This window comes from Emys orbicularis, chromosome 8 (genome assembly GCF_028017835.1).
Source record: "Emys orbicularis isolate rEmyOrb1 chromosome 8, rEmyOrb1.hap1, whole genome shotgun sequence".
In the NCBI taxonomy this organism is placed as follows: Eukaryota; Metazoa; Chordata; order Testudines; family Emydidae; genus Emys; species Emys orbicularis.
The window spans coordinates 16,203,255-16,218,294 of record NC_088690.1 but is presented as its reverse complement, the minus strand read 5'-3'; the positions used below and the strand labels follow the sequence as shown (position 1 = coordinate 16,218,294).

The 15,040-nt window shown below is 40.2% G+C and overlaps 1 protein-coding gene across 1 annotated transcript; it reads left to right on the top strand.

The window, feature by feature from the left end:
* The first annotated feature begins 257 nt into the window (after positions 1–257).
* Positions 258–14,694, top strand: LOC135882208 (cytochrome P450 2J2-like). The gene is made up of 9 exons (XM_065409025.1): positions 258–464; positions 2,065–2,227; positions 4,975–5,115; positions 6,419–6,579; positions 9,298–9,474; positions 10,618–10,759; positions 11,778–11,965; positions 13,480–13,618; positions 14,516–14,694. The coding sequence occupies exons 1-9, from the start codon at positions 258–260 to the stop codon at positions 14,692–14,694; spliced, it is 1,497 nt and encodes a 498-aa protein (XP_065265097.1).
* Positions 14,695–15,040: the final 346 nt, after the last annotated feature.

The following is a 15,040-nucleotide window of genomic DNA, read 5'->3' as shown; positions in this document are numbered from 1 at the left end:
AACCAATGTGCCACCCCAGGCACGTGCTTTATCTGCTGGTGCCTGGAGCCGGCCCTGTCTGCTTATTTTGTGAGCATTCTGACAAAGGAGGTTCGTGAGAAAGCAGCACTCCCTTGGCAAGTCCTGCCAACCAGGCCATTATTGGCATCTTAGCCAGTTTACTTTACTCACCTCTACCTCCCATCTCAGCAAGACTAGACAAGGGTCAGAGCCCAGGTCCCTTTTGGGATTAAAAAATCTGTCCTTTGACAGTCAAGATGCAGCTGCGCTTGTGGGGCATTTTAACTTCCCTTTGGGAAAAGATGACTGCTCAGACTCTCTTCGTCATTCTGGTTGTGCTTCTTTTGATTGCTGATCATGTGAAAAAGAGACGTCCCAAGAATTTTCCTCCTGGGCCACTACTTTTTCCTTTCGTTGGCACTGTGGTGGACTTTAAGCAGCCCATCCACCTCGCTCTGCAGAAGGTAAGAGCCTGACTGAGATTTATCGTATTAATGCTTTGCACGTACGGAGCGTGTTCTGTAGCAGACCCTTGGAAATGCTTTACAGACAATAAGCCTTACAACAGCCTGTGATGTAGGTAACTGTTACTGGACCTCCCTGGGTGCAGAAGGGACCTAAATGGAACAGAACTCCAGCGGAGAGGGTGTGTACAGGCTGACCCTATCCCACCTCTGCCTCTCTGTGGTATCACGGAAGGGCTGAGCCAGATTGGGGAAGGGACGATAGGTGATTGGTGGATCCACAGCTATGCAGACTTATGAAGAACCTTTGTCCATTTACTTTGCCTTTGTTCTGGTGTCCAGGATTTGTCCCATTCCATCTATTTCACAGATGGAAAAACTAAGGCACAAAGAAGTTAAGTGCCCATGTGACTTGACTAGGGTCACACAGAGAAGCAGTGGCAGAGCCAGGAATAACATCCAAGAATCCTAATTGCCGGTGAAGTCAGTGGTGCTATGACTATTGACACCAGCTGAGGATCTTCCCCCGAAAAAGTGGAGGAGGGGGCTTACCCTCCATTCTAACTGGCTGGGCAAAGTAACACCCCTCCGGGGTCTGGCTTGTTTTCTTTTGCTGTTACTTTAAAATGTGCCTTCTCTTGTGTTGCAACCAGCCTAGGCCTGGGTGCTGTTCTCACAGGCTCCCATTCCTCTTCAGTGAAGCCTGGGGGAACTTGGGAAACACTTATCGGGAGTGCGACATGCCTGGTAACTTTTAGTCATCAAAATAACAATTACACTTGTAACACAAGGGCCCTTTATAATTCCTTGTACTCATTTTGCTGGGCCGAAGAAGGAGCCTACAAATAACAAAGACATCCCTTTCGGGCAAAGTGTTAAGGGCATTATCAATGCTTTTAGGCCTCTGATTTGTCCTCTTCTTCCCACTCAGCACTGTTATAATCTGATGGAGAAAACATTCCTGATCCTAAATGGCAATGGTATCTTCCATTCCTGGGAAAAGAGAACATGTGGGACCAAAAGCTAATGTTCAGTGAGGGAGGTATTAACCTGCTGAGGAAGATAAGGGCTGACCTAAACATTAAGCACAATCTGACTCTGATTGGTGGTGGCAGGTGTCTTAAACCCTGTCCATACAGACACTATATGCACACATTGGTAAGGGAATGTGCCATGGAGAATCCAGGCCTTGGCAGATGCTGCATAAGCCAATATGCAAAGTTCAAGTTCTAACCACCTAGGAGCCTAGGATTAGTTCTACGTGTGTAAAAGGGGGGTGGGGGGAGGGCAATGGAGATGATGAGGAACCATTATAATGGAGTTTATCTTTTTTTGATGACAACTTTGGCCCAACATTGGTCCCATATGTTACCTAACATTCTAGGAGGATCATCTGGATCATCCTCTAGCATTAGTGTTCCAGTGTGAAAGAGTCATGTTGAAGTTATACAGAGCAGAGCTTTAGGCGATGCGTATGGTCAGCTTGCTAAGAAGACATCTCTCCTACACTACAGCTTGCCAGTATTTTTGTACCATCTCCATCCTTCCAGTGGTTAGTTTGACACAGAAGGTAACTAAATCAGAGGAATGTGTCTTTCAGCTTATTGGCCGTTATGGCAACATTTTCAGTGTGCAGTTTGGAAATCTGACATTTGTGGTGGTCAACGGATACCAACTAGTGAAGGAAGCTCTTGTCCATCAAGCTGAAGTATTTGCAGATCGACCACATATACCACTTCTCCGTGAAATTTTTAAAGGCCTAGGTGAGTTCCTGTGATGTGGTTGTCATTGTTTGCTACTTTGCCTGATTGGCATCATGACCATTCAATAAATAAATAAATAAATAGGCTGAATTCTGCCCTTGGCTACAATCCCAGCAACTTTAACTGGGATTCACAGATGCACAGGAGAGCTGGAATTGTTCCAATGATTCTAAATCTCAATGGGGAAATATTATTTTACTCTCTCTCTCTCTCTCTTTCTCTCTCTCTGAAAGATTGGGAGATGGGATCGTTCTGACTGGTTTCACTGAATTTAACATGAGAGATAATATGGAGTGTAAACAGCCCCTTCCTACTTGGGTCAGCTGGACACCATAACATATAAGCACTTTTGCTGAATAGGGCTCAGTTTTTTTTAAGATATTGTAAATACCTTTAAACATCTGGCCGTAGGCTAGCTACATATTTACTGCAGGTTTGGTATTTCTGAACCTGAATCAATTCCCTAAATCTGAATGACCTGGAAAACATGACCTAGCAATGGGCTAGAGACAGAGCTATCTTTTAGGCCAAAATTTTCAAATCTTGGTTGCCTGAGGCTAAATCCATGTAGGCACCTAAGCAGAAGTGGTCTGATTTCCAAAGGTGCTGCACCACTTGCAGCGTCCAGTGCTTTGGACCTTTGGCCACTTTGGTTGAGGTGCCTACATAGCTTTGGGACCCTAACCTCAGGCAACGAGGTTGGAAAATGTTGACCTTAAAAACTGTTGTTTGCAATGTTGTTGTAGCCGTGTTGGTCCCAGGATATTAGAGACACAAGGAGGGTGAGGTAATATCTTTTATTGGAGCAACTTCTGCTGCTGAGCGAGACAAGCTTTCAAGCCACATAGAGCTCTGTAGAAGACAAGCTCCCTGAAGAAGAGCTCTGCGTAAGCTCGAAAGCGTGCATCTCTCACCAACAGAAGTTGCTCCACTAAAAGATATTATCTCATCTACCTAGTCGACCTTAAAATCTGTCAGAGACTGATACCTCAGCAATGAGCACAGTAAAAAGAGCTAGAAACGTAGTCTATTGTCCTATCAATAATAGTAACAGTCATGTAGGAGAAGGATACTGTACAATCACTAAAGCCTGTGCCTGTTGCTGCACTATGAAAACTCCCTGCTAACTATAAAGGCTCAGAAACTGTACACCTAAATGCCTACGTATTTTCCCCATGTAATTTCAGGTGGGTACAATTATCTATCTAACACTCCCACTCATTCTGCAAATCATTCTGTTGGGTTGATGTGAATTGCAAAACATCTGTTGTATTTCACATGGGTCCACTTCGGTGTTTGGCACAGTGACCCTGTGTACATAGGGCCAAAATCAAACTTAGTCCTGACTGAGGTAAACTCCCATTGACATGGGAAAGTTTGTCTTCTACTTGGGGCTGCCTACTACTGGGAAAAAATAGAATAAGAGAAGAAAAGAAGAGTAAAATATTTGGAGTAAACAGAGATGGTGGTTACATTTTGAGCACTTCTGAGTGCAGTTGTCCTTAAGCTTTCCCATCCATGTCTTTCTCTCTTTCAATGCTCAATAATAAACAGCATCGTAATGTGAATGCTCTTGATCATCCTGTGAGGGGCACACACAGAGCTGCCACTGAAGATAATGGGAGTCTGTCAATACAAACGGAGTGTCTGATTCTGCTGCCTATACTCAGACTGAGTAGTACGTACAGGAGGAGTCCACTGAGGTCAATGGGACTGCTCACACAAACAGCTACTACTCAGTGTGAGTGAGGCTGGTGCAATCAGGCCCTTAGTAATCACCTCAGCATTCGGCCCAAATATCCTAGAATCTCTTTATACCTGGGGATCTATTTAGATGAAAGGAGCTAGATAAATGCAAGGGGCCAGACACATTTCAAGAGTTTCACAGGAGATGGGACATTGGGAGGGGTGGCCAGAGCTCTGAGGCGGCACCAAGCATTCTTTCTCTCAGGTGCTTGGCTGGCTGGTTCTTGCTCACATGCTCAGAATCTAACTGATTGCCTATCTGGGGTCTGGAAAGAATTTTCTCCCAGGTCAGATTGGCAGTCACCATGGGTTGGGTTTTTTTTTTTTTTTTTTTTGCCTCCTTCTAAGGCATGTGGGTGTAGGTCACTTGCCAAGGTTTTGTGGGTATATCTCACTGAATCATTTCCCCGCCATTGCAAGGACTGGTCCCCCTCTGTCCCTCCTATAGCACAGAACAGTCTAGTCTCCTGTGGACTGCAATACTTCGGTCTCTTTCAGTTGTTGGGTGGTCTTGGTGGACTGTGATATACAGGAGGTCAGGCTAGATGATCTAGAGGTTATCTCTTAGGAGTGTGGATTTTTCACATCCCGGAGAGATGTTTTTAGCTCCACTGATGTAAGTTTTCTGTGTAGACCAGCCTCTGTGACTCTTTTTTATTTATTCCCCCATTACTTTTCTTTCCTCCAGCTGCACGCAGCACCACAGCTGAAGCTTACAAAGAAAATCACATCCCACATGCAGGTCTCCCAACACTGTAATAGTACTAACAGTAAACTATTTGTGCTTACCCCTTTTATTCACACAAAGCACAAGAGAAAAGGGGGAAAAGGCAGATTAAAGCAAATCTATAAAGCTAGCTCCTGAGGGTAAGCTGATTTCTTTTGGGTTTTAATTCCCATGCAAAAATGTAATTTAAAAATAAGGTGTTTTAATATTCTAATGATCATTTTTAAACTGTTTCCTGCATACGGCAAAACATATCATGTTTTTTTCACTGCAGGGCTGATATCATCAAATGGACATATCTGGAGGCAACAAAGAAAATTTGTTTTATCAGCCCTGAAAAGCATTGGCGTAAGCTTTGAAGAACGAATACAGGAAGAGAGCAGATATCTTACTGAAGCAATAGAGGAAGAGAAGGGTAAGAAATTAACTTACATTTTGTCCTAAGATTTTAGCTATGCTTTTCTCAGGACAATCACACAGACATCTTGATCAGCCCCCTTGATCAGCGCCAACCCTACCCATGGTATTTGGTGAGCCTAGGCCAGAAACAACTGGAATGGTTGTGACTCGTAAATATATGCACCATGATGGCACCAGTGAAAGGAATAAACATAGGAAAATAGAAATTGCCATATGAGATCAAGACCAGGGCTCTATCTACTCTGATAGCCTATCTCCGAAAGTGGCCAGCACAAGATGCTTCAGAAGGAAGTGCAAAGACGTCCATAATGGACAATTATGCAATAATCTGCCCATACCAGAGGTTTATCTATTATTTTTTTATTATTATTTTTATTATGATAGGGCCTAGGAGCTCCAATCAAGAATCAAGGCTTCTTTGTGCTAGAGAATATGTTTTATATGTACTGGGAAAATAAACATAAGAGATTTCAATAGTATTTGGATAAATAACAGAACAGCGCATGCACGATGTAATCCTTATTTTAAAAAAAGCACATGATTTATATGTATTATATTATCAAATAATGGATTTTTAAGCAGCTATCCAGACTTGTTATCCTCCCATAACTTTCTATTTGTCTTTTATAATTACCGGTATATAGGCATGCCAAGAAATCCATTGCCGTGGTGTTTGTGGAATACAGTTAGTATGCAATGTATAGAGGAGAGCTAATCTTTAAAGGGATGCAGTCTGGTTGTTTAGGACCAATAAGAAAATTTTATTAAAATGTACAAAACCTAAGACTATATTAATATTATAAATGTTTTCCTGGATACTTTAGTTGGGTTTCCCATGCAATATTTAAAACCCAAACGTGTTAGCTTTGTGCTAGTGCACAAAAGTTAAAAGTGAAATTGACTTGAAACTGACTATAGAACTGTTAGAAAATAAGAATACTTAGACCTTATGTAGAGCTTTTCCATATGTAGATGTTAATATGCTTTAAGTGGATGAGTAAGCAAATATTAACCCCATTTAACAGATGGGAATCTGAAGTCCACAGAGGTTCAGTGGATTGCCCCAGGTGCTAACAAGCCAGTGTAGAGCTAGAAATAGGACCCAGGTTTCCTGACTTATAGTCTGGGAGTCCCTATTCATTTGCCACACTGAATTTAGCACAAAACCAAAACAGTATAGGGGGTGAAAAGTAAATTGGATTTAAAATAATATTTCAGTTTTAAGAATCTAGGGTGGTATTATTACACTAGTCTGGAATGTTTATAAACTGACACTGTCCCTATATTTTCTCCTCCAGGGCAACCATTTGACCCTCATTATAAAATTAATAGTGCTGTTTCAAATATTATCTGTTCCATCACTTTTGGGGAGCGCTTTGAATACCATGACAGTCAATTCCAAGAATTACTGCATTTGCTTGCTGAGACATTACTCCTCATAGGAAATTTTTGGGGCCAGGTAAAGCTGGTTTGTTTTTTGACTTCAGACACCTGAAAAGTAAAGTAGTTAGAGAGAGAACAGAATCAAGAGAGGTGAATCTAACTTTTCCTATGTAAAAAAGTATAATGATATATGGGAAATGATCATGTATTCCTTCACGTGAGTATCGCTTCCTTAATTCTGGTTTTTATTAGGGCTGTCAATTAATCAGTTAACTCACATGATTAACTCAGAAAAATTAATTGCGATTAAGAAAATTAATCGTGATTAATCGCAGTTTTAATTGCACTGTTAAACAATGGAATACCAATTGAAATTTACTAAATATTTTTAGATGTTTTTCTACATTTTCAAATATATTGATTTCAATTACAACACCGAATACAAAATGTGCAGTGCTCACTTTATGTTATTATTTTTATTACAAATATTTGTACTGCAAAAATGATAAAAGAAATAGTATTTTTCAGTTCACCTCATACAATGCCATAATGCAATCTCTTAATCGTGAAAGTGTAACTTACAAATATAGATTTTTTTTATTACATAACTGCACTCCAAAACAAAACAATGTAAAACTTTAGCACCTACAAGTCCACTCAGTCCTACTTCTTGTTCAGCCAATCACTAAGACAAACAAGTTTGTTTACATTTACGGGAGATCCTGCTGCCAGCTTTTTATTTACAATGTCAACTGAAAGTGATAACAGGTGTTCGCATGGCACTTTTGTAGCCAGCATTGCAAGGTATTTATGTGCCAGATATGCTAAACGTTCGTATGCCCCTTCATGCTTCACCCACCATTCCAGAGGACATGCTTCCATGCTGATGATGCTCATTAAAAAAAAAAGGGTTAATTAAATTTGTGACTGAACTCCTTGGGGGAGAACAGTATGTCTCCTGCTCTGTTTTACCCGCATTCTGCCATGTATTTCATATTATAGGAGTCTTGGATGACGACCCAGCACATGTTGTTCATTTTAAGAACACTTTCACTGCAGATTTGACAAAACGCAAAGAAGATACCAATGTGAGATTTCTAAAGATCGCTACAGCACTCGACCCAAGATTTAAGAATCTGAAGTGCCTTCCAAAATCTGAAAGGAACGAGGTGTGGAGCATGCTTTCAGAAGTCTTAAAAGAGCAACACTCCAATGTGGAAACTACAGAACCCAAACCACCAAAAAAGAAAATCAACCTTCTGCTGGTGGCATCTGACTCAGATGATGAAAATGATCATGCGTTGGTCTGCACTGCTTTGGATCATTATCGAGCAGAACCCGTCATTAGAATGGATGCATGTCCTCTGGAATGGTGGTTGAGGCATGACGGGACATATGAATCTTTAACGGATCTGGCACATAAATATCTCGCGATGCCGGCTACAACAATGCCATGTGAACACCTGTTCTCACTTTCAGTTGACACTGTAAACAAGAAGCAGGCAGCATGATCTCCTGCAAATGTAAACAAACTTTTTGTTTGAGTGACTGACAGCAAGAAATAGGACTGAGTGGACTTGTAGGCTCAAAAGTTTTACACTGTTTTATTTTTGAATGCAGGTATTTTTTGTACATAATTCTACATTTGTAAATTCAACTTTTATGATAAAGAGATTGCATTACATTACCTATATAGGTGAATTGAAAAATACTATTTCTTTTGTTTTTTACAGCACAAATATTTTTAATCAAAAATAAATATAAAGTGAGCACTGTACACTTTGTGTTTTGTGTTGTAATTGAAATCAATATATTTGAAAATGTAGAAAACATCCAAAATATTTAAATAAATATTGTTTAACAATGCAATTAATCACGATTAATTTTTTATATCGCTTCACAGCCCTAGTTTTCACATAAAATCCCACACTTTGATAATATGGTGTGGGTGCTAGAAAGACAGAGAAAGAAACCACCAAGTATGATGTTTTTTTCACATCCAGAAAAAAAGCCACATGAAAACACAAATGTGTGGTCATGATACAAATCCTGTATCAAGTCAGGTTCATTTAAAAGGTTTATCAATAGATGTATCTGGGAAATTTCATAAACTTCTACAGTTTCTATGGAAAATGGACAAAATTATCCTTAAAATTTTCTGCTGATTTCCCCTCCCCCCTAGTTTTTAACCAGCTTTATTTGTGAATCATACTGGGGATGATCATAGCACTTACCTACCTCACAGAGGTGTTGTGACAATAAATACATTTAAGACTGTGATTGAGATCTATTGATGAAAAGCACTCTACAAGAACTAGATACTAATTATTATTATTTGTTAGTGGGCTGGCCTGAGTTTCCAGATCTATAACCAGATCAGGCCAATACTGACTGATTTGGAGTTTAACTGTGAATAGATTATGCAGTTCTGCATAATGTGGGTCAGACTCTGATCTCAGTTACATCTGTAGAACTCCACCGTCAATTGATTTATTATTCTGCGTCTACACCATGAGACTCTGGTTGGTTTTTTTAAGCTTTTGTTTCAGATTAAGGGACTTTATTGGCCAGCATGAGTTCTAAAAAAATAAACTTTTATTATCAGAAAACAGTGGGCCTGAATCACACCAATTTCACACCAGTGTAACTCCATTGACTTCAGTGGAATAACTCCTGATTTGTACTGGTGTAAATGTTTGGAGAATCAGGCTAATCCTCGATGTGTTAAACTGTAATAGATTTTTTCTTGATCTAAGAGGTATTAATTTGTCCTGTTCATCTTACATCTTAACAGCTGTATAATGCTTTCCCCTGGCTAATGAGGTGGGTCCCAGGGCCCCATAATAAAATTTTCAAACATTGGAAGAAACTTAAATATTTTGTGAATGGAGTGATTGCAAAGCACAAGGAGGACTGGAATTCATCTGAAACCCGAGACTTCATTGACTGTTATCTGAAGGAAATAGAAAAGGTAAGAGGACAACGAGGACCAACAATTTACTGTGCAACAGAAAGAAATCAATAGACAACACTCAGAATTTAGACACTAGCTGCTCAGACAAACTATCTGGAGGTGTGTATGTCATTCAGGTTTTGCCATTCTAAATTGCCTGGTGCTCACTTTTAGGGCAAAACTTTCTAACAGAAGCTGTTTGAATGGATAGTTATTTTTCATTTAAAAGTACTTAAAATGGAGAGAAAGCTCAGCTTATGTGCAGCATGCTGTTTTAAAGCACTTGGAAGGTCACTTAATCTAACATCTATGAGATTTCTCAAGGACATTTTTTTTTATGAAATTTAACATTAAAAAATGCAGTCCTTGATTTGCTAAAAGTCACTGCCCTGCCATGCTGCATATGGGATTTTCAAAATGGTCTAGGGGATTTAAGAATGTATCACAAACTCATGAATGTAAATCAGAGGCCCAGTCCTGAAACTCTGATGGACATGAGTAATATCAAAGACATCAATAGGACTGTTCAACTGAATATGGTTTTCTAACATGACTATGATTTACAAGATTGCAACGCAGAAGGAATGGTGGGTGGGTGGGGGGTGCTAAGGTGCATTTAAGTCATCTTTGCACCCTCCTCCTCTAGGTGCCAGAAAGGCCCCCGGAGTAACTTAGACTGCCCCGGGGGCCTAAGTTACAGCAGCCTTCCTGGGTGGCTCTATGGGCCGCGGCACTGAACAGACTCTTTGCAGTACATCATGCTGTGGCTCTGCTCCTGACACATTTCCTGCCCTGGGATTAGGAAAGCGGTTCTGGGAAGACAGCCTGACAGCCATCTGTCCCATTGCCTCTATTGGGGGGATCCTCCTCCAGGTGTCACCAGGGCTTTTGAGGCCCCCTGCTTTGACCTTCTTACCCAAAGTAAAGGGGCTGGCAGTGGGGTGCAGTTCTCACCCTAGATATATGAAAAAGCCAAGACTGAGATTTCCGAGGCAGTGTAGCAGATTTAGACACACATCTTCTCTTAATTTAACAATGACATCAATTTGGTGAGGCCTTAGGTTTTCTTTTGGGGGGGATAATTTGCCCGTCCATGCGATAAAGATGGGTTTTTACCACATATAACTAATATATATATATTTCCACTTACATTTTTTAAAGTCTAAGGATGATTCCATCTCTTATTTCAATGAGGAAAATCTACTGTGTTCCACACTGGATCTGTTTTTAACTGGGACCGAAACATCTGCCACAACCATACGCTGGGCTCTGCTCTACATGGCAGTGTATCCCAAAATTCAAGGTAGATTTTGTAATGGTTTAAAATTGAAATTGTCCTTCCTTCCTTTCAGTTTATTCCCTAGAGGTCTGATCCAAAGCCAACTGAAGCCACTGGAATTCTTCCCACTGACTTCTGTGAGCTTTGAATCAGGCCTTATGTTCTGCCCTTAAATTCCTTAGTGAGCCCCAGTAGCTGAAAGATTGGCTTTCTCACTTCCCTGGGAACAGCACTGAGAACAACAAATGAAGGCTTATTGTACTGGCTAGATTTGAGCTTCAGCACTGGAAATCCTCAAGCTAGTGGTGTCTTTGCAGTTCCAAGTGCATAGGTCTCTGCAGAACAACCACCACAACTACGAGAGGGAAAGGACTGTCTAGTGGTAAATGCACAGAACTGGAAGTCCTGGGAACTGACTTCTTCTTGGCTTTGCACTGACTTCATGTGTGACCTTGGACAAGTCACTTCACCGCTCTGCATTAGTTTCCCTATCTGTAAAATGGGAATAATGATTTTTAGCTACCTCACTGGGGTAATGTGATGCTTAATTAATTAATTAATATTGAAAGGCATACTGAAATCTTGAGATAGAAAGTTCCATACATGTATGATGATTTATTATTAATTGGCACTTTTTCTCACAGCCTCTGCAGACATCCCAATGACAGAGTGGTCATGAAAAATGAAGGCCTGACCCCAAATCCATTGAAGTCAGTGGAAAGACTCCCATTGACTTCAATGGGCTTTGAGCCAGGTCCTGACTTACCTTCCACCACTTGAGGTCTAGAGCTAATTCCTTGCAGGCATGGTCAAGGCAGGTTGGCAAGGCAATGCGAGGGAGCCTTGCACTGCTATTGCCGATGCTGTACCTTTCTGTGACTACGCACAGCATTTACATCCAGGATTTGAAAGGAGGCACCTGTCACTCAAAGCACTTTAAAAATAAAAATGCAGCTGAAAATCTGAACAATTGAAGGCTCTTTAAATAGAAAACTGCTCCTCCTCGTCATAACTGTTAACGTGGCTATTGGCTTCTTTTCAGAGAAAGTGCAAACAGAAATTGACACAGTGATTGGCCAGTCCCGGCAACCAATGATGGATGACAAAGAGAATATGCCGTATACCAACGCAGTCCTCAATGAAGTACAAAGGATGGGCAACGTAGTACCTATAAATGTGCCCAGAATGGCAACCAGTGACACTACACTGGCAGGATTCCATTTGCCAAAAGTAACCTGAAAGGAAACTAAGCCTTCCTTTCTTCTTCTGTTGGTTTGATGTTAGATCTAACTTTTAATTCTTTTATGGCAAAATCTCATATAATTTAAAAGGGGGTGAAATCATTAGGATCCAATAGCAATTTGACAGAGTACTTTAGAAATTTCTCTAAAAACTAAAAGAATTGAATAGAGATTGGTATCATTTTCATTACTTTTAAAATCCATCCTATAGAATTCTATAGCAGTAATATAATTCTTCATTACATTATATATGATGGATCTAAAATTCCATAGAAAAATTATAATTTTCTATTAAGTTCTACAGAAGTTCTCTATAAAGGTAAATTTTCTGGAGAAAGGAACTATCTAAAAAGGGCTTCATTCTCATTTTACAAAAAATTAAAATATTCATTTAATTCCTTGATTTTTCTGTGCACTGCACAGACTTCAGTTTTGGTGTTAAGAAAAATACAATATAGGGTAATTTCATGAATTATATGAAACTGAGACCCAGAGACCATGGGAGCCAATAGGAAGAGGACATAGAGTTTTGATATGTTAGGCTTAAGTGTCTTAGGAAACTCCGCTATGATAAATAAATAGCACTAATTAAAAGCTAGTTTTTAGCAGCACACACACAAGCACCAAGCTCTCATTATAACAGTAAATATCAAACAGCCTGTTATTTCTTACATCTAACATGATCAGTTGCCTCATGGAGAGAGCTGACTTCTTAATGTTTGTACAATCAATCCTATAACTTGACTGCAGTGTTTGCCCCTCTCTGGTGGAGGGTGGGAAGTTTCTTGTTATATGGTAGCAATTTTAGCTAGCTGAAAAAAAAAGAAAGAAAGAGCACAGGTGAAGCAAGTTTTAGTTTAAAACCTTGTGTACACACAGAAATTGCACTAGTTTAACTAAAATCAATTTGAAAAGTTAAACTGATACAAACTCCTGTGTGGACACACTTTTATTGGTTTTAAACTGGATTCCGTTGGTTTAGCTGTACTAACATAATTGTAATTTACTGACACAAGCCAAACCAATAAAAACCAGACTGCAAACGAACAAAAAGTGTCTGTGCAGGGTGTTGCATTGGTTTAATGAAGGCCTTGTCTATACAAGGCTGTACAGGAAAATTAATCTGCATTAACTAAATGTGTGAATTTGAAGTGGATTAGCACTAAATCCCTAAATCCCTGTGTGGACACTGTTATTAAACTGAATTAAATCCACTTTAATTCTGAATTAGTGCATTCACTCAGGGGTTTAAGTAATTTAACTAGTCCACTTCAAATTCACACCTTTAGTTAATTTGGATTAATTTTCTTGGATGTCCTTGTATAGACAAGCCTTAAATTGTTAAAGAAACACACCTTTAATTAAACCAATTCCACTGTGTGTGTAGATCAGGTCTAAGAGAAGTAATAAAATAGTTTAAAAAACAAAATGGCTCAATATGTAACCTTTGAGCACGCTCACCGACTTGTTTTTAGTTCCCATTCTCCTCCTCTCCTTTTGCAGGGTACCACTTTGATCCCCAGTTTGACATCAATAATGTTCGACAAGAATGTGTGGGAAACACCTGATACATTTAATCCTGAGCATTTCCTGGAAAATGGCCAGTTTAGGAAGCGGGAAGCCTTTCTGCCTTTTTCTGCAGGTGAGATCATGTGTGAGGGAATGTTTTTGCATGAAAAGGCCAATGTCATATTTTAAAAATAGATGAAGCTAGGAAGTGCCATCCCAGGACAGACCAATAGTCCATCTTGTCCAGCGTTCTGTCTCTGACACTAGCCATTACCTGATGCTTCAGAGGAAAACTTAAAATCCTGGTAATGGGCAGTACTAACCGGGCAACACCGTACCACAAAGGAAAATTCCCTCCTCACTCCATCTACCAATGCAGGCTTTTTTACTGTATTCATTAATAGTGTAAGTCAGCTGTTAACTGGTTTTCAGAGTTTGCCTCTAAGAACAATCTCCAACATTTTTATTAAGTGGTAAAGCTCTGAGGACAGTTCCCACAATCTTGTTGGAGAACATTCCCTCCCCACTGTCTACGAAGAGATGTCTCATGCAGGAGAATGTTCAATGGACATATGAGAGGAGGAAATATAGGGAAGAGGATATCTAGGAGCCATCATAATTCTAGCTAAGTACAAAGGATGATCATAAAGTCCTATTCAGCTTCTCATAGTGGGGATTTGTCTGTACAGTATTAGCTCAGAGGTAGTAGCAGACTCATAGTCCAGCCACTAGAGGAGTTCAAAGACCCCCAGTGTTAATGTGGGTATAATTAGAGATGTCTAGAGCTCCTCTGAGACTATCAGTAGATTTTATAATAATAATAGTCCCCAAATCTTACATAGCGTTTTTTCATCTTAGAAAGAACATGGCAAACACCATAGTAATAGTACTGATTAAAGTAAGGCAATTGGCAAGTTTTTCAGGGAACTTACCATATGAGTGAATTTTTAATGAACAGAACTCTGTTTGCTATCACTTAACCCTGTAATTGTAGCAGTAATCCATCAGCTGCTCTTTCTTCCCCTTCCAGGAAAGCGGGTATGCCCTGGAGAGCAGTTGGCTAGAACAGAGCTGTTCATCTTCTTCACCACCCTTATTCAGAAATTCACATTCCGAGCTCCGGAGAACGTGGAGTTAAACTTTGAATTCACAATAAGCCTCACACGCTGTCCGAAGCCGTTCCAGATTTGTGCTGTTTCTCGCTGCTGAAGATCAGGAAGATTTTGTTGGTTTTGCTTCTCATTAAACACCTGCTTTTCATGCAGAAAAGCTCCCCTCCCTCCCCGTCCGCCCCATTACTTTAGTTTTCTCTATTTTCATTTCCCCCCCAATTATTTTGTGCCAGGAGATTCCTAGCAACCAGATTATGGGTTGTGGGACATCTGTGCCCCTGAGGTTGCTCCGGGCAGCAGTAATGGGTATGTTACCTAGTGTACACTGCCCTTTGGTGGGAGTAGCCTGATTCTCCCTGAGGTCTGCCAAGGAATGGCTCTTACTTGATGCCCCTTGTCTCAAAGTGACAAGACAGTGGGAACCACCACTTGATACCATTATG

What these genes read in the sequence shown, in the direction of transcription:
- LOC135882208 (XM_065409025.1), top strand. Translation starts at nt 258, where the DNA reads ATGCAGCTGCGCTTGTGGGGCATTTTAACTTCCCTTTGGGAAAAGATG. An exon ending in TAGGAAATTTTTGGGGCCAG is followed by an intron (nt 6,580 to 9,297) that starts GTAAAGCTGGTT and finishes ACATCTTAACAG; the next exon opens with CTGTATAATGCTTTCCCCTG. An exon ending in CTTTCTGCCTTTTTCTGCAG is followed by an intron (nt 13,619 to 14,515) that starts GTGAGATCATGT and finishes TTCCCCTTCCAG; the next exon opens with GAAAGCGGGTATGCCCTGGA.